At 43.1% G+C, this 25,170-nt stretch overlaps 2 protein-coding genes across 3 annotated transcripts in view; one reads left to right on the top strand and one right to left on the bottom strand.

Annotated features, from left to right (window-relative positions):
• Positions 1–385: 385 nt before the first annotated feature.
• Positions 386–13,071, top strand: vwa2 (von Willebrand factor A domain containing 2). The gene is made up of 14 exons (XM_034558996.1): positions 386–432; positions 3,392–3,456; positions 6,218–6,292; positions 6,859–6,992; positions 7,090–7,199; positions 8,645–8,842; positions 8,921–9,054; positions 9,174–9,303; positions 10,159–10,214; positions 10,332–10,439; positions 10,534–11,112; positions 11,419–11,970; positions 12,155–12,277; positions 12,546–13,071. The coding sequence occupies exons 2-14, from the start codon at positions 3,402–3,404 to the stop codon at positions 12,671–12,673; spliced, it is 2,382 nt and encodes a 793-aa protein (XP_034414887.1). The 5' UTR covers positions 386–432; positions 3,392–3,401; the 3' UTR covers positions 12,674–13,071.
• Positions 13,072–13,524: 453 nt separating this feature from the next.
• The window catches only part of afap1l2 (actin filament associated protein 1-like 2), a 33,166-nt gene continuing 21,520 nt past the window's right edge, over positions 13,525–25,170 (bottom strand). The window contains exons 5-19 of one of the 2 annotated variants that reach the window (XM_034559025.1): positions 21,738–21,849; positions 19,638–19,849; positions 18,978–19,157; positions 18,625–18,711; positions 18,357–18,441; positions 18,144–18,248; positions 17,553–17,764; positions 16,415–16,560; positions 16,218–16,329; positions 15,616–15,867; positions 15,212–15,500; positions 14,739–14,912; positions 14,475–14,662; positions 14,153–14,344; positions 13,525–14,016 (exon numbers count right to left, since the gene is read on the bottom strand). In XM_034559025.1, coding sequence (XP_034414916.1) covers positions 13,990–14,016; positions 14,153–14,344; positions 14,475–14,662; positions 14,739–14,912; positions 15,212–15,500; positions 15,616–15,867; positions 16,218–16,329; positions 16,415–16,560; positions 17,553–17,764; positions 18,144–18,248; positions 18,357–18,441; positions 18,625–18,711; positions 18,978–19,157; positions 19,638–19,849; positions 21,738–21,849 — 2,373 coding nt within the window. In that variant the 3' untranslated portion in view covers positions 13,525–13,989. Of the gene's footprint in view, positions 14,017–14,152; positions 14,345–14,474; positions 14,663–14,738; positions 14,913–15,211; positions 15,501–15,615; positions 15,868–16,217; positions 16,330–16,414; positions 16,561–17,552; positions 17,765–18,143; positions 18,249–18,356; positions 18,442–18,624; positions 18,712–18,977; positions 19,158–19,637; positions 19,850–21,009; positions 21,474–21,737; positions 21,850–25,170 lie in introns of those variants that run through there. The other variant, XM_034559026.1, reaches the window with a different exon arrangement.

Here is a 25,170-nt window from a genome sequence, read left to right as displayed (position 1 = left end):
TTTACATAAAGGTTCTGTGACAATGAATTGGTTTCATCTTGTGACATTCTCGACTTTCTTTGGACAATGTTGCCTTGTGCAAAGGAACCGCGGCCTCATGATGAGATGAACCTTTGTTGTCTCGGTAACATAAATATTACACATCCAATGTAAATACTATAGTTAATACGAATGGGAGGAAAGGGTTGAGTTGGAGAAGAAGAAGAACACATCGTTCTCAGAGTACCAATGAGAACCGCTTAACGGGTCTTGGCCCCGCCCCGTGTGCGCGATGAGAGGAGGACAGATTAGACCCCACCGGTGCAGGTACATGTGGGGGGGTCGCTGCTGCTCAGCTGTCCGCAGCAGAACGCCCCAGTGGATCCGACCCGTGAGGACGCCGGTTAGCACAGCTGCAACACATTTAAGGATTGTTTAACGGGACAGCGCGTGGTAAGTGAAACTATGGAGTCCTTCATAGACGTTACGACCCGCTGGCGCGCAGCACGTGCGCAATGGATGTGCTTTTCTACTGTGGTGGTGTCTGGTATTGTTTGTCCCCGATGCGACATGAAAGCAGCTTTTATTTAAATGTGAAAATATTAATGTACAGTTTGGTCAACTAGTGCGTCGACGGGTAATCGTACAGTCGCGTTTCTTATGGAAACCAATGGGATGAAGCCCGTTGGTATGACTAATTAATATCACTATTACCATGAGTTTATATTTAAGATGAGCAGTGAAGATAATTATTATATTCACTGCTAATGTCTAAAGTAAGGAAATTGGAGCCAATTCGACCAACAGCGGGTCTAAAAGCAACGGAATGCTTTCCTTCAGCTCATCGACCGACTTCGTGCATGAGATGCTGAGGGGCATCACTTTGTCTTCTTGAGTAAACTCTTCTACTGTTGCGTGTCAGGGTCATGACCTCCGGCCCATCTTAAACCTGCCTTAATGCATGTAAGAGGCACCAGATCTTGCAAGATGTTGAGCAACAAGGAAAATAAACTTGTTTGAATTGAAAATGTGTTTTGTGAGATAATGGAGATGCAATTTTACAGATAAGTGTGTGTGTGTGTGATTTGTGCTTGATTTAGTCTTCTATGGTCTTTTAATTTAGGGTGTTGTAATCTTTATTGTAGGCATCAACCAAAAACCTAAAATGATGTGACGTATTCATTTGGAATGTCTTTTTAATCCAGTTTCCTAGCAGTTAAATAAAACTTTGCTCGTGCAACACATTGCCATGCATATCAGGACCTTTTTAAGTTTAGTTACTTCTGGCTATTAATCAGAAAGTCACATTGTGGGGAAAAAAAAAGTTTGTCCACATTTGTTCTTCAGTCGTTTTAAAAGTGTCTTTCAGGTGACTCACCGTGAAATAATTGAAACCGTTGCTTGACACCTCCAAGTACAGACTAGGAGTTCTTGGGATTGTTGTATGATGTTGGTCCAAAACAAGCACTCCTTACTAATGACAGACTACAGAGAGGAGGCACTTTCCAACCTGCCAACCAATTCAAAGCAGATGGCGGCACATCCATGGCTTAGGACTTCCTTGAAAAAAAATATAGTGAGCACATTAATAGGAATGTCCCAGTTTGCATTTGTATCCATGTTTTCTCTGTGATTAAGGACTGATTGCTTGACTGAAGTATTAGGTTTGGGTTATCTTTCTCACCTTGTCTATTTCAAGTCGGAAAAAAGTGTTATCTTACAAAAATGACCCTGATTTGGCATTTATTGTCATTGCTGATCTTGATTTTCAGTGACGCATGTTGAGTCCGTGAAGCAAGACAGGACTTTTATTTCAGCTCGGGCCAAACTTGCAGAAAGTGAGGAGATGAGGGGTGGACGGTCCAGAAGAATGCTTGTGAAGAGGGAGCCAATTTGTGTGTGTGTGTGTGTGTGTGTGTGTGTGTGTGTGAGGAGTAGAGTGAGAGAGAGAGAGAGAGAGAGAATCAATTGCCGCTGGTAATGTTTATCAGACGGCCACTGCATGTCAGTTCTGCAGATCTGTATCGCAGACACACAGACTCCTCTTAATGTGAACACAATTCTATCTCTGTCTCAGAAATACACACAGCTGTACCTGTAGGCAGGCTTTCTCTGGCACGTCTGTCCTCTTTATCACACACACACACACACACACACACACACACACACACACACACACACACACACACACACACACACACACACAGAGGATATTATGGCCAAGCTTATCAGCAGCCAGAGTTAATCAAACCTTATCTGCAGCCGTTTCCAGCGATGAACATATACAGAATGAGGCGGGTTGGGTTGTTAATTCTTATTCAGATGTTCACTCAATTAACAGTGAACCAGGTACACTGGTGTGATTGAATGGCATTTTAATATAGCCGCCTGACATTGAGTCCTGTCTTTGGGAACTTCTAATGGTTGTTTTAGTTTTTAATACAGTGTTTTTTTTTGTTGCCACTGTGAGAACTTTGCATCTTTACAAATAAATGAAGTGCACAACATGTTTTGCTTCATAAATTTCACAGATTTTATAGATTGTAAAGGTGTATACTATAAACTGCTCAGTCAAATGTATAAAACATGCAACCATTTCTTTCAGAACTCGGGTGCTGTGAGTTCCTGGCCCCAAAGATTTAGGTGGACTACTTACGGCATCATTTATTATGTCGATTACTATATCTTTTTTTATTATATAGATACATGTGTCTGAAATAAAATTTAGAATCATGTGGAATTCCACTTGTGTGATTTAGAATGTGTTCCAACCGATTTTCTTTTCAAATTTTCATTGGTGAAAACCTTAAGCGCAGTAGTTTTGAAAGGCAAGAAGGCTCTGATTTGCCATATAAAGAAATATTAAAATCCTCCTTCAGGGTGGCATCTTCATCTTTTGTCCCCACACCTGTGTCATGATAAGCCGACACACTGGCGACCCGATTCTCAAGTGAACACAATGATGATCGCACGGTAGACGTAGAGGACATACTTGCCCACTTTGACAGCCCTGGTTACATCTGGCGTCCTCACCACACACACATCAAACAAAGATGGAGTCTTGATATCGTTTATCTTTCTGACCCAGACAAAATACAGAATGGTCCACATGACGTGTATCGGTGTGGAAACCTTTGTACAGTGAAGAGTGTTTTGGTACACAACACACCAGTGAGTTGATAAGGTGGTGGTGGGGGGGGGAAGCTGGAAACCATCAGCTCTTCAAGCTTGCCAAAACAGTTAAATCACAACAACATATGAATGAAAACTCACTCCTTTGTCCACGCTAACGCCGTGACCTCTGCACACACTCCTGTCTCACATTTTCTTAACACACCATCTCTTCTTTTCTCTCTGGTGTATTTTCTTGTTACTTTTTTCTAAGTGTGCGCCCTTGTTTATACCACTCCAGGTCTCTCGACATGCAGCCTGATACCCATCTCTCCCTCCTCGTAACGCTGCTGCTGCTTCTTCAAGGTCGGTTGATTGCTTTTATTACTTTTTTTTTGCGTTCAGTTTCAGTTGATGATTGCCTTCGGATTTGGAATGTTTTTTATTGTACCCATAAGGCCACAAATGTCACTTAAAATCATTTGGAGCAAGCATGCGGCAAAATACATACTGCGGAAGCCGAGAACAGCCGTGCTTGCAATTTATAGTTGAATGCCGTTATATATATATATATATATATATATATATATATATATATATATATATATGTATATATATATATATATATATATATATATATATATATATATCTCCTGTAATATACAACATGTGACTGTACACAAATGTGTTATCTTTACAAACAATTCTTTAGCTTAGCTGAGGCCAAAACGTTCCTTAACTGCGTGGTAGAAAATGTGCAATGCTTCACTTATGCTCTTCTGGACAACTTGAAGATATTCTACCGCTGCTTGTTTCCAGATAAGTCAGATTTGAGAGTATAGTCAGATGTTCTCTCGGACATGAGAGTGTCGGTATTTGCCTGAGGGGAGACGCAGGACTCATGGGGCAATATAATCTGAGTTGTTGTTTTAAAAAAATGACAGCTTTAGCACCATCTCAAGTATTTATTACTGGTCATTTTAAGACTTTGAACCTGAGAAAACCAGACTGGTTCACCTTGTCAGGACGCCCCTCCCCCCCTGTGCTGATAACACAGATAACCTTTTGCAGTGATACCAGATATTCATGTCATCCAGTCTGAACTTTGAGTTAAAGTGAATATCCTTTTTGTCTCCCAGAGGATTGGGGGATCAATACCTAATAGACTCTTCCCGAGGATACCTGCTTAGAATTGCTACTGACTCTTCCCGCTGTGTTTTCATTCACAGACATTGAAGATACAGTCATTTTGCTGCAATAGACAGATTTATTGTTGTTTTCCAAGACCCTAAACCTTCACTGTCGAGGGCTTTGGGGCTGGACTGACATTGGAATTAGGAGCAGATGAAAGGGTCAGTCTTGAGAAAAGATGCGAGCTAAAGGAGTTGCAGGTGTTACTTTTCTTTCACAATTCTGGTGGATTTTACACCTCAATGTCTCCTGATCTCATGCAGTTTGCTCCTTTCCTCCTATGAAATGATGATGCATGACTTTATGTGAAGACTTTGATTTCATGGGGATTTCGAGGATGTGAAGTCAGTGGCAGAGGTCTAACGTTACTATTTAGATTTGTCGATGAAGAAGAGACTCCCTCCTTGGTGTTAATGTAATGCCCGATGGCCATCAAGAATGGAATCTTATGAGTTGGGGCGGCTCAGTGATTGATGAGGGTCGTCCTTCAATCGGAAGGATCGACGGTTCGATTCCCCGCTAGTCCATGGCGATGTTTTGCTTGAGCAATACAAATTGCTCCCGTGGGCTGTCCCTGCGGTGTATAAATGAGTAGTTAGGGTCCTGCAGGTGGCAGCTTGCATGGTAGCCCCTGTCATCAGTGTATGTATGGGTTTGAATGACGCCTCAAAGCGCTTTGAGCGGTCGGAAAGACTAGAAAAGTGTTTACATAACTCTTTACATATTCATTTTATATGTTTGCAGAAGGGTGCAAATTGTATGTATGCTTCTCTCAAAATGTTCTGTTGCTCTAATGCAGCTTTGCACAATTCATCTGGCAATTGGACAGTTGCAGCCCTCTTTCAGTTTTTTTTTTTAATACAAACTGCCCTATCGCTTATGACACAAAAATCCAGAGTCTCCTGAAGATAACTGATAAAAGTCATCTTTGTTAAATTGCGGCTGATGTTTTTCAGAATGAATCTTTGAACGTTATTACTGTCGTTGTTTTTGTGACCGGTAAAATGTGTTGTATTTTCTCCCAATAAAAGCAAAACATTGTCTGCTGGCAGAAAGATGAGCAGAGGAGGAGGACACTGAACATTCTCAGACAGACCCACCTTGTTTCTATTGAACCGTTGCTCAGGATGTTTCTGTCCTTCTTCACCTTCAGCTGATCAGCGGCCACTAAATCAACATGAGGCAGACGGCTTAAAAACATCACAACAAAAGTTGACAACAAACAATTGGACAATTTCTTTCCGTATTGTGACCGGAGAGATGGAACTTTGCTCTCCAGGGAGAATTTGCTTAATGCGGAGATGTACGTAAACCCACTCAAGCGCTCCGTCTCCCCGCCGAACAAATGCCTCTGTGACCCTCTTGGGGTTACCAGGGGCAACAGGGCGTGTTCACATGGGTTTCTGAACAGGAGGTCACATGCCTGGCGCTCCTCTCTGGGCTGTACGTGTGCCTGAATAGAGCAACGTTTATTCAGTGAATGGAGCAAAAGAATGGTTTTCTTCACTTGTCCACTCACATTAGCGTTGAATACTTAATCATCCATCGCAGAGGGTCAAGTGGGACTCAGCAAACTGTATCGGCTCCAGGAACAGCATCCCATTTATTATTTCATGTTACTTCTCTCTTTATTGCTCTAATGAATAGACACAGTTAACATGGGAAAGAGTTGAGGGTTTACACAGCACTCTGAGTACTTGCTTTTGGTCTCATTTTCAATTCTTGAATAAAAGAAGAGATGAGAGAAAAGTCAGAACAATTATAATAATAAGTTCTTGTAAAAACATCACCGCTATGTATTGCCAAGGGTTTTTATTGCACAGTTATTGTTATGGTTGGCCTAACTACTGTATGTAAATGTCAGATGTTGGCACCATCTCTGTGCGTAGTCTGAGTAGACATTGGACCGATCTCTGTGCTTGTTTGTCCCTCCTAGTTCAGCAGTGCTCCTCAGTGCAGGAGATCCACACAAGCCATGACAACATCCAAAAGATCGACTCGGCAGGAGAAAGTGAGTAGAGAGAAGCCCAAATGTCAACACATCTTAGTAAAGTCAAAAATACTCAGACGGACAGAATGTGCAGGGTCTGATGTAGACGAGTTGTTGAAGTAGCTGTAAATAGCAAATCAATTGTGAAGTAGAGTGTCAAGACTTTGGAAGAATACTTCCAATTCTTAAGGTCTTATTAGCCCGATGTCTGTGTCACAGAGGAAAGTGTTTGGCGGTGACTTTCCCACACTCAGACATCTATAACGCCCCTCTTCGGGATCAGGCCGCAAGTGCTCACATTACAGCAACACTGCAGATTATTGACGCCTCCAACATGCTTTTTGTTCCGCGATTGTTTTGTGAGTTTGCTCCTGGGAAAATAAAAACGGCGCCATGCTCCGCTGTTTCACTCTTATTATGTCACGGTATCCTTTTCATCTGCTGCAGCCCATTAGATCACTAACCAGGGTAATCCCACAATAGAACCATGGAGAACAATAGGATCTAAACTCTTTGCCAGAAATGCAATGAAGACAATGGATAATGTTTAACTGTGTGTGTGTGTGTGTGTGTGTTTCCTTGGGAAGTGATGCAGTGCTCAGCAGCCATCGATATCCTCTTCCTCATGGATGGTTCCTACAGTGTGGGGAAGGGCAGCTTTGAGAGGTCCAAACACTACGCAATCAAGCTCTGTCAAGCACTAGACATTGGACCAGACAAGGTTGGATTCTTATGTCTCTCTCTCTCTCTCTCTGTCTCTTTCTCCCTCCTACTTTCTCTCATGTCACTCACATTCACGTATTTGCACTGTCGTGCAGGTGCGAGTCGGCTTGATTCAGTTTGGTTCCTCTCCTCGGCTGGAGTTCGCCCTGGACTCATACACCTCGAAGCAAGAGCTGAAGAAGCACATAAAGAAGATTTCTCACAGGTGTGTTTCTCCTCATTTCACCCTCAGACAGTTCATGTTTTGGGATGCAAAAAGACTTATTATAGTGTGATTTGGAGTGGGCGGTAGGATGGACATCTGTTTTCATACTGCTGAAGCGATGTAAAACATGACATACAAGCATGTGTCATTCATAAAGTCATAAAATCAAGCAATTACAGTTTAAAATCACAGCAATTACCCAAAAAATGTCTATTTACTATATATACAAACGAGGTGTCTGCAGCACTTTTTTATCACTCTGAAACTTGTCACGTGGTTCAGTGTAGTTTCAGGAACACAACCATGAATGATTTGGTAACCACGGCAATACTGGATTTAGTCAAGAATTGTGCAGAAAGCAAAACACTGATCTACACACACAGTCAGTGAAGCAAATGCTCCCCGGGAAGGAAAACAAATTAATTTCAGATTAGAGGGGAACACCACAGGTGGTAACTGGATATTGGATAAGTTCATAAGCCAAGCAAGAGGAAGGTCATTTGGCTGTGTGTGTGTGTGTGTGTGTGTGTGTGTAGGAGTAACATTTTGGCTTGCCATCTGGTTTGTTTTTCTATAATCTAAATGACTAACTATTCTATACTCCCACTTTACTACATGTCTCTCTTCTCTTGACCAACGATATAAGTAAAGTGCATGGTTACCTATGACAGTACTGCAGTTAACTGCAGTTGCATAGTGTCCAGAATCCAAAATAACCACTTTATTTTTAGTTTTAGATTTGAGAATTTTTTTTATTTTATTGTCTGAAAGGGGAGAAAAGTTGCAACAGCTAATCATCGAATATAAACGCATACTACCTACTTCTTCTACTTCTGTATCCAGCTACTATTACGTTTGTTCACAGTTTGTGAAAATGTAACATGAGGAGCATAAAAGAGCTTTTCAATCTGCACTTGAATGCTGAGAGACCGATACCTCGTGTTGCTGACATGAATCTGTTCAAAGGAGCTGAGATATTCTCATCATGCCTGAAGGCTTTTGAACCTTCAACCATATTGTTTAATATTTTTGTAGCGCTCCAAGCAGACATGGCATTGCAAGGGATCAAATTGAGAAGTAGGATAAGATGGCATCTAAGCAGCTTCCTACCTGCACCAACTTGGTTTCAGCGGTCCTGCGTACTAATAATCACGAGACACTGTGAATCTGTTTCTTTGAGTCAAGTGGTGAGATTAAGAGGCTCCAGCTCTGACTGACATTTATGTGTTTTTGAAATGTTTTTACCGTTTTTAAATGGGTTTATTGAGCCCTTGGGGGATGAAACTTCAGACAATTCTGTGCATTTTCAGTCCAAGAACTAAAAAGAGGAATGTGGTTTACTGATGCGCGCTAATTCATTAACTCTGCTGGCTCCAGTAATTGTTGTTTCAATTTTGTTCGAACAATAAAAAAAAAAAACACTCTTCCAATCTCTGAACTCCCAGGGGAGGCAGCACCCAGACAGGCCTCGCTCTCAAGTACGTGCTGAGGAAGGGTTTCCCGGGCGGTCGTAACTCCTCCACCGCGGCCCAGATCGCCATCCTCTTGACAGACGGGAGGTCTCAGGGCAACACGGTGCAGGCGGCTGCACAGCTCAAGGAGACGGGCGTGGTCTTGTTTGCCGTGGGCATCCGCTACCCAAAGTATGTTCTCGTGGTTGGAAAACGAGAATAGGTCAAACCGCAGTGGCAGTCTCTTAAGAAAACCTTTTTGTCTCCGAGGTGGGAAGAGCTGCATGCTTTGGCCAGTGAGCCGATGGAGAGCCACGTGTTCTTCGCCGAGCATTTCTACGACGCCGTCAATGGCCTCTACACCACACTGGCCACCTTCTCGGTCTGCAACGCCACGCCCGCAGGTGGGATTCCTCGGCGACATTGGAACAGCCCCCCCTCCCTCGCTCAACTTCTCGTCCCCACCTAACTTCCCTCGTGTCCCCACCTGTCACTCCCCCAACCCTCCTGTTCTGTTCCCCAGGCTGTCAGGTGGAGTTGTTCCCCTGTGAGAGGAAAACACTGGAGACTGTGAAAGAGATGCAGGGGAATTACATGTGTTGGAAAGGCTCCAAGGGGTATTCCCCATACACGTCTCTCTGTCCATACTACAGGCAAGTGTCCACATGAATAATGCAAATAGTCTTATTGTCTTCCTCACCCAAGGTCAAAAATATTATACCAACTATTCACTGAAACTGGAGACACCGTTTTAATAGCGACAACAAAAGTCCTCACACTTTCTATATAATTGTAGAACACCTTCCTGTAAATCAGGAGGAAATATTTGGTAGGAATGGTGGACCTACGTCAGTGTCTGGCAGGCGTTGAAGAGGCCAAAGAAACCGGTTTATGGTAAATGTGCTGTGTCAGTGTGAGGGTGTTCATGAAAACAATGTCCTTCTGTCACAACCTCACAGGGCAATTAAAATGTCCTTTGACTAAATTCATTTCACAGCACACTTTAGCGACATGAAATGGCCGAACCGTCCCAACTTTCCATTTTATCGTTCAAATCTGATTTGTCATGAATACACTTAATTGTCCAGCAAATAGTACAAAAAAGAAGAAGCAGAATTTAAAGTTTTAGCTGCTGCACAAAGTAGAACTGCTGCTTGTTCATTACTGTAAAACAGGTTATAATATTCATTTAAATAAAGATTTGAATACATCTTCGCTAACAAATTGCAAACTAAGTGAGATGGCTAATGTGTACGTCATTCTGTCAAATTAATGCATGTAAATATATAATGCCTTCCCCGTGTGTTGAAAGGGATATTTTGTAGTTTATTAACTCATAGGCAAGGCTCAATGTTTGTAATTACATCATAGAACTGCCAAAACAAAGCCAATTTAATTTACTTTAGAGAAGAAGAAAACATTTTTTTTGTTGTTCCTCGCTATTGATTCAATTTCAACCCAACAAAAGAAGTGAATTTCAAGTGTTGTTCCAAATGTGTGTGTTGCAGGTACAACAAGGTTTACAAGAGACTCCAGACAGTCTGCCATCGTACTATCTGTCCAGGTATCAACCCTGTTCTTTCTCTTTACTCTCTCTCTTTGAGATGATGTGTCTTAGTGTAACGCCCTGCCGTTCTCTCTCTCTCTCTCTCTCTCTCTCTCTCTCGACACTACGCCGTAGATCCCTGTGACTCTCGCCCCTGTCTGAATGGTGGAACATGTGTGTCAGACGGTCCAGAGGGATACCACTGCGTATGTCCACCTGGCTATGGAGGAGACCCACACTGTGGTCTGTACCCGGTGTCTACCTCCCTGAGATATTGGCACCGCCCCGCTGGCTGCCTGCTATCTCTCTACTAACTTGACCCTCCGTCCCTCCTCAGCTCCTGCATTGTCCCTGGACTGCGCCGTAGACCTGCTGTTCCTGATGGAGGGCTCTGCCACGCTCACCCTGGAAGGCTTTCTCCGCCTCAAGTCCTTCTTAAAGCGCTTCCTGCGCACTGTGATCGGCTCTGACAGCCCCAGTAAAGTGGGCCTGGCGGTGTTTGGTGAAAAGACCAGAGTCGAGGTCCCGGTGGACAAGTTCAAAGGGGACCTGAAAGGTTTGCTCAAGGCTGTGGAGGCACTTGAACCAATCGGTGGCAAGACCCTGACCGGCCAGGCTCTTCACTACGTCACACGTCACGGCTTTGTGAGCGCGCCGGTCTTTGCTGACGTCGCGGACGACCTGCCCCGCGTGGTGGTGCTGCTCACTGCCACTCCTGCTGTCGACGAGGTGGTGGAGCCCTCTAAATATGCACGAGACAGAGAGATCTTCCTGGTAGGGGTGGGGCCACATCACCTCATGGGACAACTGAATAATATCACAGGAAATCCCCAGAGGACTATCACCTACACGCCACCTGAGTTCAGTGCCAAGATCCCAGAGCTCAAGGCTAAGATCTGCAGTGTGGATACACAAGGTACCCGGCCGACTACTTATTACCTTAAAAAAATATCAAAATTGTCGTTGGGATCCAGTTGTTCCAAATGAGAATAACAATGTTATTTTATGCATGCTTTAAATGCATGCTCATTCAATAGATGCACACAAACAAATCAGAAATCCATTCCAAATAATGTAATCAGCACTTAATTTAAGCTCCTCTATCTGGCTCATATGTGAATTAATAAACCATTTAGGGTTAAGTTATGTTTTGTATGTTTCATTTGGTACTAATTGTCCACATTTACAACATCATTCTTTGTCTTTTTTTTTTTTTTTGTAGGTTGTCTCGGCCAAGCAATAGACCTCGTGTTGGCCCTGGATGCCTCAGGCGGCGTCAGCCCTCATAACTTTGCCATCCTACGCGACTTTGTTCGCAGCCTCACCGTCCAGTTCGACATCAACCGAGACGTGGCTCAAGTGGCCCTCGTGGCCTACAACCGGAGAGCCACCACTGTCTTCAACCTCGACACGCATGAGACCGGTTCCACCGTCCTCAAGGCCGTGGATGACGCCAACTACCTGGGCGGAGTGGCTTCAACGGGCGCGGCTCTCCTTCACATCCACTCCGACGTCCTGACGGTGGCGAAAGGCGCGCGGCCCGGAGTCAACAAGGCCGTGGTGGTGGTGACAGACGGTTCAGGCGGGGACGACGCCGTCGTTCCCGCTCAGAAGATAAGAGATAATGGAGTGTCGCTGTTTGTGATTGGAATCGGGGATATACAGAAAGAGTGGCTGCTGCAGATTTCGGGCTCAGAGGAACACATGATTGCGGTGCCGTCGTATGAGGATCTCAAGTATTCTGAGGACGTGCTGGTGCAGATGCTGTGTTCAGGTGAGAGTGATGAAGGGAAATGACCGAACCTGTTCAGGACAGCTTGTCGTCTCCTTTACTATGGATATAGGAGGAAGTGTTTGATTTTAAGAAAAGATGGAAAATGCTCAGGGACCCCGAAAAAAATATGAATATTTGAATGTTATGGTCACGGACTGATTTATGGTACATTTCTTTTTATTAGACGTTAAAAAGCCAGTAAACCTGTGCAAGCCCAACCCATGTATGAATGGTGGAACCTGCATTCTGTCTGGAGGGAGCTTCCGCTGTCAGTGCCACGGCTATGAAGGACCACACTGTGAAACAAGTCAGTGGCATTAATGAGTCTTCTTTCCTTCTTTCCTTAGTTCACTCCTTAGCTTCCACCTGCCTGCCTTCCTTCCTTTTTATGCTCATTTTAATATCAAATAGATCCTTCCTTCTTATCAGTTTATCAGTTGAACCTTTTAATACATTTGGTTATGGTTGGTGGACTGAGCTTTCTTGTTACTTGCACAACATGACTATGTTTTTTTTTCTTGCAGTGACAGCCTTATTTGCGTGTGCATATGAGTCTTTGTGTGGTCTGTCCGTAGGAAGCAGCAGGCCTTCGTCCAGAGGAGATCTCCCGAGACCTGCTGGTCTCAGGAAGAAGAGCCGGCAGAAGAAGAGTCACCAGGAGCTCCTGCATCACTACAAACTGCACCGGAGACATGCAGCCTGATAAACACACATCCTATTCACAGAAACAAGTCACCTGTGGACGCCTAAGGACCAAGGATGTGTGTGGGTTCACAATGGAGTAAAGGGAAAACTCATTAGACTGTTTCAATATTTACACTTACTTGCACTCAAACTTAAACAAGTGCCTTCACACTGTTTGTATTTCTACTGCAGTGTCTGTTTGTGTCCTAGTTTATCACTGTACTCACTGTTCTGTTGTCTATTCAAAGATGTAAACTTTTATACTATGTTATATTATACTGTATATCTGTGTCGTGATTTTATTATTTTCATTGAATATTCACCACAATCTTCTTAGTCGTAAACAAAATACCAAATGCTATTTATGTTTCAATATACCTTTTTTACAATAGGCCTCCTTTAAATTCACTCAACTGCTTGAAGTTGTTTAGACATTAAAAATATGATTGTTTTGCTCTCACACTTTTATAATTTTCATATTATAAACATTTTATAAATATATGTATGTATGTATTTCATGATTAGTTAGTACTATAGTGTACGACCAAACTAATATATCACTTTTAAAATAAGGCTGGCTTTGTATTTAACTTACCCTGTACTTTACTAATATCACTTCTGGGGGAAAGAGAAACAAACTTCCATAAACTATGATCTGTCAATGCAGCTTTACTCAAATGTATTTATATTTAAATAGTAGAATTATTCCAATTGTAAACACCTAACAAGCCCTAAAATTATATCTTTGAAATGGCTAATAATCTAAATACTAGCCAAAGTAAAATGTAAACACTTGAACCTTCAAAAGCCACTCCCGTTCATGAGCTCTTTATTACTTCATAAGTGACTGAGACAAATTTCAAGCCAGTATTGTTGTCAGTACATTTTTATTTGAATAAAAAGTGCATGTTTAGCTAGCAATACAACCAAATGAGGCTGAATAATGGTGTAAATATATTTACATCTTGGCTACCAGCATATATGAACCAAGCTACAATCTAGAGTGTACACAATTTAGTTGAGGGGTGTCTTTCTGTCATCAAGATCACAAGATCAATTGTTAGACTGGCCAAAATGCTACAACATCGATGTCCCTCCTTTAGCAAATAGAGAAAAACAACATGAGAAGTCATTGAAACTATGATTAGTGGTGTTGGAGAAGACGGCTTGTGCATCTCTCTGATTGGCCTAGTCTTGGCAAGGAGGCGATGAGGATGAGGAAGAACGTTGATTTGTCTGTCTGCTCTGGTAACACAACGGTTCCTGTTGCAGACAGCAGACCACACCAAGAGACATTTGTGGATTTGAGAGGTCAAAGGGCATCCAACTTTCCCTCTAGGAGGAGGATTTCTTCTCCCACTCCTGTTCGTGCAAAATAAGGATGACATTTAAGTGTTCTGCCTGCATAAGGTAGATACAATAATAATTATACCTTTTGGAGTGCTTTTGGAGCTGAACGTTCTTGTTCCACTGAAGCATGTGTGCTTTTTAGACTCACCTTAGCTTTCTGCAGGACTTTGCCTTTGGTGGCCATGATGGAGGCGGGTCTGCTCTTTAGCGCAGAGGCAGAGTTGACTGGGTCTGCACTGACGTTGCTGTTGTAGGGTTGGGATGATGATGATAATGATGGTGATGATGATGATGATGATGATGAAGATATCTGGGGAGCGGGCAGGGTTGCTGCTTTCGGCTTTAGGGTAAAAGGGGAGAGGAGTAGTGAGAGAGTGAAACAAACAGCAGCTCTGACAAGAGGGAGCGAAAGGCTTGTGATCATCTCGTGGTCAACTTCCTGAGTTTACCCTGATGACCTTTACACTAACCGTTGGTGTGTCTTGGAGGCTGCTGTCCAGTGTGGTTCCCAGTGTGAAAGGCCCCGACTCCACCTTCTTCAGACTTCCCTTCACCTCCATCAGTCGTAGCTCCACCTCTACCCTGCGATGCTCCGCGTCCCGACACGCCTCCTCCTTGTGCTTCAAACAGGCTTCTAATGAGGCCTGCTGCTTGGGGTCTGAGGATGACAGACAGCTGTCAGTCACACAGATCACTGGGAACCTTCAGTGGTGTCACAGGAAGAACAGACGTACCTTGGCAGGCACTGAGCTCCTCTTTGCTCTCCCTCCTCTCCTTCTTCAGGTTCGCCAGACTGCTCCTCACCTCCTCCCTCTCTCTCTCCAGACGGTCGCGCTCATCGATGTAGCGGCGCACGTCTGCCTCTGTGCGGTTCTTGCCCAGTTTCACCTCGACGGCACCGGGACACCCTGGGAATTAATGGTTGAAGTTATGTACATGTTTTAAAACAAGGAAAAACAACATCCAGTATTTATCATGACATACAAGAATGCAAAGAGAAATAAAAAGATGCGTTCATTATTAAATGTAAAATAAAGGAAATCTGGTTGAACTGTAATATGAATCTGCATTCCACTGTGAAGCTGCAGAGGATGCAGAGTTTCACTAGAGGGAGCTGTGGTTATGTAAGATTACAGAGAAAGGGAAGCAAACAAGTGTGTGTGTGAAGGTGGTGATAGTGATACAGATGAAGTATTTTTGTCCTCACCCATGGTATGTGCCTTGGGCCGCAGGGGGTGAGGACTGTTTGGGAGCACAGCAGAAACCGTGGGACCTTTATTGATCTGGACCCCGGCGGAGCTGAAGGCCTGTGGGATTCCCACACTTGTCCTCTTGGGGGTCTCCTGGCTTTGGGACAAGGTTTTGACTGGTTGGTTTTGGGGCAGTGGTGGAGTGGGAGTCGGGGGGTGCTCTTGTTCTGGTTTACTGGTAACAGAGGTTGAACTCGTTCCATTTGACACAGGTGGTGTTGACTCAGTACGGTTAGTTGAAATGACCTGGAAATTGAGCCATAAAATATACATTTAAAGCACTAAATATAATATATACATGTCATGCAAGTAGAATGTAACGGCTACTTGTTATAAATACAGCAAAGTCCCTATTACCGACCTCTTTCATTTGAGATGAGGGGTCCTTCTCCTCCTCTACTGGGACTGGGGAATGTCTAGAAGGTTCTTTGGCGGGGGCTTTGCTCCCCCCGGCCGTATGGAGGAAGGAGCGTACGGGGGTGAGGTCCAGGTAAACCCTGTTTTCAGTGTCCTGTTCTGTGCCCACTGAGTCCTGGGTGTCCTGTGCGCACGTTTCATTATGTTCCTGAGGATTGCTGTCCTCACTGTCTGGTAGGCCGCTCTCTTCAGCATCCTGAAGGAGCCGGAAGTGAGTGATGAGATGGAAAGTGGCCAGAGTCCATGTAGAAATGAAACAGAAATTGAAAATGGATTACAAAACAATACAGGACAGAAAGTTGCAGGCTTTTCATTCCAAAAAACAAACACCACCCCAGATGATTTTACTGATTGTTCTTTTCTCTCTCCGTGGGCTCATGTTGCGTTGTTGCTGTTTGGAGCTTCTGTTACCTGCCAGCCTGTTTCTTGTCATTCTATATAAACTACACAATTAAACAACTCGATTTCTCAAAACTAAACAGATGTACAACAGTAGCGTATTGATATTGGAAGAATATCTTGGTTGTTTGGTTGCAGATGACATACCTCTGGATCAGCTATCGACGCCACATCATCATACAGTTCATCAGAGTTCTGAGTGATGGAGGGTAGGCTGTCGATGTAGGTGTTTGGCTCTGAATACCTCCTCTGCATCAAACTACAGAGACACACAGAAACACAGATAAGTCCCATCGTGCCAAAGTATGCATGCGCCTTAAAGTGGCCAGAAGGGAGGGTCTTACTATAAGGAAGTCTTGGCAGCATTGACGATGCTGGAGATCCTCTCAGCGTTGACGTAGTCGTACGTCAGCTCCTCGGGGTCCGTCTTGCTCCCCGTCTGCGACAGCAAGAGGCCCAGCCAATGGCCCATGTCTGCTGACGTCTTAGCCTGAGAGAGGAGGGGCAAGAGTGCCTTCAGTACACACTGTGCACTTGAAACAACATGAGTTTTAAAACCAGCTCAGCGTTGATGTTGCATAGCATCTGTCAAATTATTTCAAAAATTATTATTTTGGGGGGAGGGGGGAGGGGGGGGGATTCAAACAGCACATCTATAACTAGAACTGTATGGATTAACACATATTTCTGTAATTAAAACAGCTGATAACCTTGTTGGGGTTTGTTTTGTCTTTTGATTTGTTTTGGTAAATAATGGACTGAAGAACCATAAATGTTGCAGAGCCCTCAAGACTAAACATTAAATTCCACGGCTTATGACTAAATAAATAAATATATGTAGCAGGGTGTTACTGGAAACCTAATGGAAAAGGGTGTAACATTAGTTCCCCAAATCCCAGTACACTCACACCCACAAACATGCAGACCACCCTTGCGTGCTTACATATATTATAGAGGCTAAGTTGGCGGAATGTGATTTCCAATTGTTAGTGTTTCCTAGAAGAAGCTGGACTCCATTTCTCTTTTTGAAAGATGCTGACCTTTGTTTTCTCTCCAGATACATTCGACTTGTGGTTATTACTCAAAACCACAGCGACTCGTCCTCGCCTACAGAGTAACGCTGAAGTGAGCTCTCATCTGATACACACATGAACTTACGCCAGTGTGTTAAACCACAGAGGCTTTACAACAAAGATGACGCATAAACAAGCTCCGGCAGGTCGTGTGGGTGGATGAAAACGTACAGGGTTATTTTTAAAAATAAGAAATCATCTTTGTTCATGTTCTGAGTTAATAGACTCAGGTCCCGCTGTTCGTCTACTAAAAAGACGGAACAGTGGTGAAATCCACAAGACAGAGATACAGGAAACTGACTCAGTGGGTGACTCCTTGCCTTGTCTCTGGTTTAACGGCGTCAAACAATATATTCAGATCGAAATGCAAAACATTGGCAGAGCATCAGAAAGCCCTGTGGTTGTCTACCTCGAGGGTTGCCAGCTGTGTTCCCTCCATGTTGATCCTGAAGGAGTACAGGTGCTCGGGGCTGGGGTCGGGCAGAACACTGCAGCCCCCCAGGGTCACAGCTGGCTGGCTCAATTTGTTCTTGCCCTTGTCCTGGTAAAACCATAGCTGTCCGTTCTTTATAAGGCACCAGCAGGTCCGCCATTGGCTGTTCACCAACACGTTGAGGTAGCCTGACAGGAAAGAGAACAACTTTGCTTCAGTCAGAGCCAACACACTATCTCGGTGACTGAAATGATCAAACTACCTCTGTTTTTCATTCATAGCTCTGAGGCCCATTTTCCAGATTGAATACTAAGTGCTGAGCACCAGCGTTTTGTTATAAGAGTGTATAATTATGGCTATTTTTTTTTAATCGGAAGGCTACATATGGGAAAACATTGACATGTTTAGTCTGATATGAAATGACTAGACATAGAGACCTTCATACAACCCAGCGAGGGCTGCAGAACAGACAGTAACGGTGTCAAAGGATAGGAACTGCAGCGATAACCAGTCCATGCTTTGGGATTTATTAATCTGGCACCACATACACAGTAGATCTCTGCTCACCTGAGGTGTCCACACATTTCTCTGGACTCTCCAACGAGGAGGGTTTTTTCTTGCCGATGTTCATGAGGTTGCTAAACTTCAACCCTGCACCATATTTTTTCTTCACTGTGGAGGAGAGAAGATTTCTTGACGTGATTCTCTCACTCCGTTTTTCCGCTATCAGATACATATGTTGGTCTGATTGCATAGATACAGAGAAGTAAAACGCCTCACCATCTTTGTTTTCGGGGGCCTCAGCATGGCTGTCAGTGCTGCTGCCGCTCTCCGAGGCCACTGAGTATCTCTCACTCAGTTCTCCCTGAAAGTTCAGATCAACATTGTTGTCATTTCAGTAGGCCTGTTCATCAGAAATACCATTTATGACAACAAAATAAAGTGGCGTTGGGTAGAGCCAATCAAAAGCTCCACAGACGTATTCCAGAGGTTGTCCGATGATTGAACGACAGGTACTCTGAAGCACATTTGATCAAAGTGAGCTCACCTTTGTACAAATGAGCCTCGGCGAGTCGGACGTGCAGTGTTGCGGCTCACAGTTTTCAGCCGGCTTGGGACTGATCTCCTGAATCACCTAATGAACAAAACGTTGATTAGTGTCAACATATTCAGATTATTTCAAATATATGTTTTCATTAGGGGAGTTTTTCTTGATCCGATGTGAGGTCCCGGGACAGGGATGTCGTATGTGTACAGATCGTAAAGCCCTCTGAGGCAAGTTTGTAATTTGTGATATTGGGCTATACAAAATAAACTGAATTGAATTGAATTATGAAATCATTATTACTGCAGAATGAACATATGGTTGTAAAACACTGCCCCACAGTTTTGGAGTCTTACCCTCAACCACTGCTCCGTCTGCTCCCTGCTCTGCAGGCCCAGCACGATGGCCTCCCCTCCCACCGGAATGACCTTCAGCTTGTGCTCTTTCTTCCTCAGCTGCTTCTCCTTGTAGACCACACTGCAGCCCAGCAGACTCACATCCAGCAGCGGCGTCTGCTCCTTGGAGCTCTTGTAGCACTGAGAGGGGCCGAGATAACACCGAGCATTAGGATTGTACGAGGGCCGACTGCAGCCGCCAGCCGAAAGGTTTATCGAACAGTTTGTTGCTTTCACGCACAGCTATCGAGCTCTAGAAAAGGACACACATTCGGGTATTTCCCAAAACATTTGAATATTTCTTAAAATATTAATTATTCTCCTTGGCATGAAAACTTACTTTCTCACCATTCTCAGCTCAAATGAGGACAGCACCATAATAAATTGTAATTTATCTACGGGTTGATTTATTGGATGAATATTTTCCATTCTAAAAATAAGTGGCAAAGCAAGGACAGCATGTGACAGCTAAGTCTCAGAGAGTTTATCATCTATTCAGAGAGTTTGCTTACTTCAATCTTTTTTTTTCCATGTTCTGACGGAATAAACAACCCTGACCCTTCATAAAACCCTCTGTGCCCATGACCTTAATTGTTTATTTTCACGCAATCTTTTACCCACCAGCAGGCGATGGTCTTTGATGACACATAGCTGTTTGGCCCACTGGCCCAGCCACTTCTTCCTCCACAGGAAGGCACAGATACGAGCGTCCTTCATGAGCTCAATGGACGCCTCCGCTGACGGCCACTGGTGCTGCGCTGACGATGACTTTTCTCTGGTCACTTCCTCCTCATCGTAGGACTCGTATGAACTGCTAACGGCATCCCCATCATCTAAGGAACAGAAATCAGAGATGTGATAAGAAACTCAAACAAAGAGGCAAAGTCTGCGTGTTGTCAGTGTGTGTGTGTGTGTGTGTGTGTGTGGCAGGAAGGCATGAGTAGCAACAACACATGTTACACTGTTAATTGAACTTGAGGGACCAAATGATAAGTCAATGCCTGACTTCTTGATCTTGATGACCTTCTTCAATGGAAGAGGATTTCCTTGCAACAGCCATGCTTGAAATGAGCTGTACTGATTGTATTGATGAAAGACGATGACAGAAACAAGATATGATGAAAAGGAAAACAAAGAAATGAGTAAATTGATAAGATGGGATTGATTAATGACTATTGTCACAAGTCTTGGCAGGAAGTTGTTTGTCCACATGCAAGACACTGGTCATGCTGGACAATGAGGACTGAGGGCATGCTTATTGGCCCGAGCCCATGCCATACATAAACACACGCATCCTGTGATAGAGAGGTAGCTACCCCTGTTGATAACAGCATAGACCACACTGTCAGAGCTCTGCACTCGCATCCAGGGCCCTGAGAGGAGGCCAAAACAGTCCAGATCTACACAACATCAAAGGAAACAGGGAGGGGGAGGAGGAGGAGGAGGAGGAGGAGGAGGAGGAGGAGGAGAAAGCAAGATTGGGAAAAAATTTCCAAAGCAAAAATGCCTTTAAAGATACTTGGAGAGAAAATAAATGCAAGAAAAGGAAAACTTTAAATTAGTCCGAATGAACCTTTCATAACGTATCAGAACTTGTCATTAGGGGTGTAGAAATATACCAGTATTGATGACAAATGTTTATATTTAAAAATGTAAAAAATTACAATACACATATGATAATATTGTGTAAATAATCCAACACCTCTTAAATGATTGTATGTATATATATATATATATATATATATATATATATATATATATATATATATATATACACGCATATACATAATTATGGCTACAGACTCTCTCACCAATTCCCTACACAATTCCCTATACGTCACACTCGTATATTAAGTGTAGTTCATTTCCCCGAAACAAACAAAAACGCACCTTAAACAAAGATGAATTAGACTGAACCATGTAGTGAACATCTGACATTGTGATTTCTGACAGTCCTACATGCCAACAATTAAAAGTATTGTTTACTGCTCACGTCATCGATGGTAAAATGAGGCAGTCTGAAGAACAACAGCATGGTCCGTCGGGCCGATCCACGGCTTCGCTGTCATGAGCCTTTTAGCTTTCAGCATGGCACAGAAAGTTGCCATGCGTGTGTGTGACTGAGTGCAATTCCCTTATTGACCACAGCCCAACACACGACTGCACCGTCCCAGCACGCCAAAGCTTCTTAGAATGTGGTCGTGGTGCCTCAGTGCATGATAACGAGCTTGTGTTTGCATCTCGATGTACAACCTTTGAGTGCATGAAACCGCAGACACTTTTTCCTGTTGATAGTAAGTGTCACAATTGTATCAGGTTATTTCCATGATGGTTAACACCTCAGAGGTTTATGTTTTCCAAAGAACAAGAAACAAGCAGATGACTGGCCTGACTCATGTGTCGTTTGTGTTGGAAAATACAGCTTAAATATGCATGAGCGGCATCTCATTTTTCAAGAAGGGATTTTAAACTTTACCGGTGCGCTACTACCCGTATTACATGATGAATATCCTTTGCAGTAGTACTGAATCTGACCATCCTTAAACTGGGCCTGTGGATTATTTTAAGTTGCTTTCCTGTGGAACAGGTATGGGGAAGAAGGAATGTAAGAAACAACTCAAGACATTGCAGATAACAGGTAACATTATTATAATATATATATATATATATATATATATATATATATATATATATATATATATATATATATATATATCTTACCATTGAACGTCTCCTCGTAGGGCTGAGCCTCCTCGTAGTAACTCTCTGAAGTGTCTGTACAGGCTGGAGCAGGGACAGTAGGTAGAGGGAACGGCTCCCGACACAACACACCCTGACGGATGGGGAAATACTACATGTAATACATGTTTCATTTCAGTGATATTCCCTACAACTAAACAGCCTCCATCTAAGTATGTTCAATGAAAGACATGCACATTATCAACATGTGTTCTTCCCCCAGGCCGAACATGTGGCTAATCAAGCCGTCACTTCAGGAGTAAGTCAGGGAATTCCTCATGTAACCAATCCTCGTCTGACCCTGTGCACCAGAGAGTTACATGCTTGCCTTCAGGGAAGAGTGAGTGTGTGTGGGTGTGTGTGTGTGTGAGCGTGGAAAAGAGAGGGATAGAATGTATTTGAATGTGTGTGTGTGTGTGTGTGCCCAGTGGCTGTCCTGAAATCAATCATCAGTCTGGCTTCACTTCTGTCTCTCTTGTCATCTCCTGTGTGGTAAAGACGGTCTGTCTGCCGCTTCCCACACACTGGAAAGCACCAGACTCTCTGCTGCTCAGCTGCCTGAGTGAGTCTCAGTTCATTTGGAACCTCTCCATTACGTTGATACTCAACTGAAGTCAGTTATCGTCAGCTGCACGATCCAAAAATCCAATTTTTTTAATTTAGCTGTTATTAAGTTGTGAATCTTGGAGAATACACTCTTCAAAAATGTTGAACTGCATGTTTGAATTCAGTTGGTTTACTATAATATGATTTGTTAAAAATTTAAAAGTGCAAAAGACACGTTGGCATTTCTCAGCATGGGCTCAGCAGTCAGGATAACGTGCAACGGTCTTGTCTATTCAAGATTTGTGTTTCGTCTTTTATCAAATGGCAACACATTGCTGATCTTCATCTTGTAGGCCAGTGAAGATGAAATCTGTGCATTCTTTCCTGTATAAAGAGAACATTATGACGCATATAGATTGATGTTGGAAACCCATACAGGGAGGATTCTTGTTCAGGTATCCCCCCCTCTTACAGATTATTATGTATAATTATTTTATCTATTCCGTTAAAAACATGAAGGAAAAATCACCTGAGGATGCAGCTCCTATATTCATGAAGCAGAAGTCTGATGTTGCTGAATATACTTTTTAAAAGTTTTTCTCTAGTGAACTCTGTGAAACCCTACGAGTTGAGTGACAACAAGCGATGTCATAACTATGTCTAATGTTCGTCTGTATTCCGTCATATTCACTGTATTTCCCCTGAAGGCTGTCACATTCTCTGCAAGATCACAGAAATATGAAATGTAACCCTTAAAGCAGAGGAGCTGTATTTATTATGCAAAGCGTGCCTGAGGGAGGCTGACTCTTTGGAAAAGTTGAACGTCTCAAAGCATCTCATAAGATCAAAGTTTCATATCAGTGTTTAATTAAGGGTTGATATCAGTTGGTCAAAGCTGCTTGCTTCCCTTCAATAGGCAAAGCAATTCCCTTCCTGCAAAATTATGAAATCAACTTTGGGAGTTTGATGTTTAGCGTGTAGCTAAGCTTACTCCCTATGAAAGAAAAAATAATCAAATGAAAGAGAAAAAAGGCAGTCATATATTACAGTGGTAATAGAGTTACTGATTCAGCTTAGATGTACAGATCAACAAAATACTGAAAAACAAATCTGTTTGTGTAAAAACCACAACATCATCATTTCTGATGTAATTTCCAGTAATTTATAGCAGATGCAGTGGGCTGTCATAATAACTAGCGTCATGTCACGCTGCTCATTCAGTCACAGGGAATCACACAATTTGCTTGTGTGATTATCCCGCATGCCACAGCGTGGAGGAAAGGGTCCAAAGAAATAAGTGGGACGGAGATGTTATCACTGCGGTTTAATGAGGAACATCAGTTATTCGTTGCGAAGCTGTTGGAGATTTTTTTAGAATACAAGTATCAGCAAATATCAGAATGTAATATGAGTTACAGTTTTCTCTCTTAAAAATGATGCAATGCCAAGCAAACATAGAACAAAACGTATTTCCCTGGGCTAGAGCATCACTAATAACGCTAATAAAGGCTGCATTAGTTTAGGTGTGCCTTAGTTTGGAGCATACTGGCTCACTGGTGCTCCAACAGTTAAGTGGGGATCAGTTCCACCTTTAATAAGCCAGAATGTCTGCCATGGCTATATGATCACTTCTTTGGCTCTAACTAGTGTATTTATATCCAAGCATCTCGGCTAATGGGATGCATATATAGACCTTTTTAGCACCACTAAACAAAGAAGCCCCATAAATACTGTAAATAAATTAAAAGGGACAATACGGCTTGATTGGACTAAGATGGACGATGCAGTATTACAGTCACGAATCACAGTGGAGAGTGGAATTAAGCCAGTTTCACAATGATGGAAGTAAACAAGCTTTCTGATGAAAGGATCCAATACAATGTGTGTCACTGACTTTAACACAACACTTGTTTTTATTCATAGAGCACTTTTTGATGATACATTAGATCATTTAGATAGCAACCTATTTCAACCCTTTGACACTAAATCACAACACATATAAGGAAGAGGGTATGCTGTGCCATTTTATGGTTTCGATATGACCGGAAACTACACTTCATCTTATTTGAATGACCATTACAGACATTTTGGAGATTACATGAGACCAAATGTAAAAGAGGAACAGCCACAAACTGCATAAGAAAAAGTGATTCATCTGAGAAAAAGGCTGTAAAGTATTAGTGCAAACACACAACAGCACTGACAGTGTATACTGAAAAAACAGCACTTCAGGCATCTGTTATTAATTAAAACAAAGAGCCAGGCATTCCAGAGCACCAGCAGCCCCCCCGACCGCCCACCCACCCTTATCTCTATGTTCTTTCTTTTTCTCTCACTCACCTCCCAAAAAGAAAAATCTAAAGAGTACAGTGAGCCATTCCTCAGACCAGCTGGACTGATATTAAACATGCCAGGTGTGTGTCTGTAAGTGTATTTATTTTTGTCCCCAAAGACTTTGCAATCACTCCAACTCTCCAATAGTCACTTTAACCCCTTCCTTTCACTTCTCTCACACGCACACACTCACACTCACACACACACACACACACACACACACACACACACACACACACACACACACACACACACACACACTCTCTCTCACTCTCTCTCTCTCTCTCTCTCTCTCTCTCTCACCACAGAAACATTGTGGAGAAGGAATGGATCGAGGAGTCAGAGCATAAATAACAAAGTAAGGAGAGGAGGCGGCGGAGGAGGAATCGGGGTGTGGTGGTGGAGGGGCTTTGAGTAAAGAGTGGGAAAAAGAGCCCAGAAAACGAACAGTTAGGAACATGGAAAATCCCTGGTTCCCATGCCAAGAATCCGGCTCACACACACACACACACACACACAAACACACACACACACA

The sequence above is a fragment of the Cyclopterus lumpus genome, chromosome 19, assembly GCF_009769545.1.
Source record: "Cyclopterus lumpus isolate fCycLum1 chromosome 19, fCycLum1.pri, whole genome shotgun sequence".
In the NCBI taxonomy this organism is placed as follows: Eukaryota; Metazoa; Chordata; class Actinopteri; order Perciformes; family Cyclopteridae; genus Cyclopterus; species Cyclopterus lumpus.
Note: the sequence above shows the minus strand (reverse complement) of the source record. Positions and strands in the feature narration are given on the sequence as shown.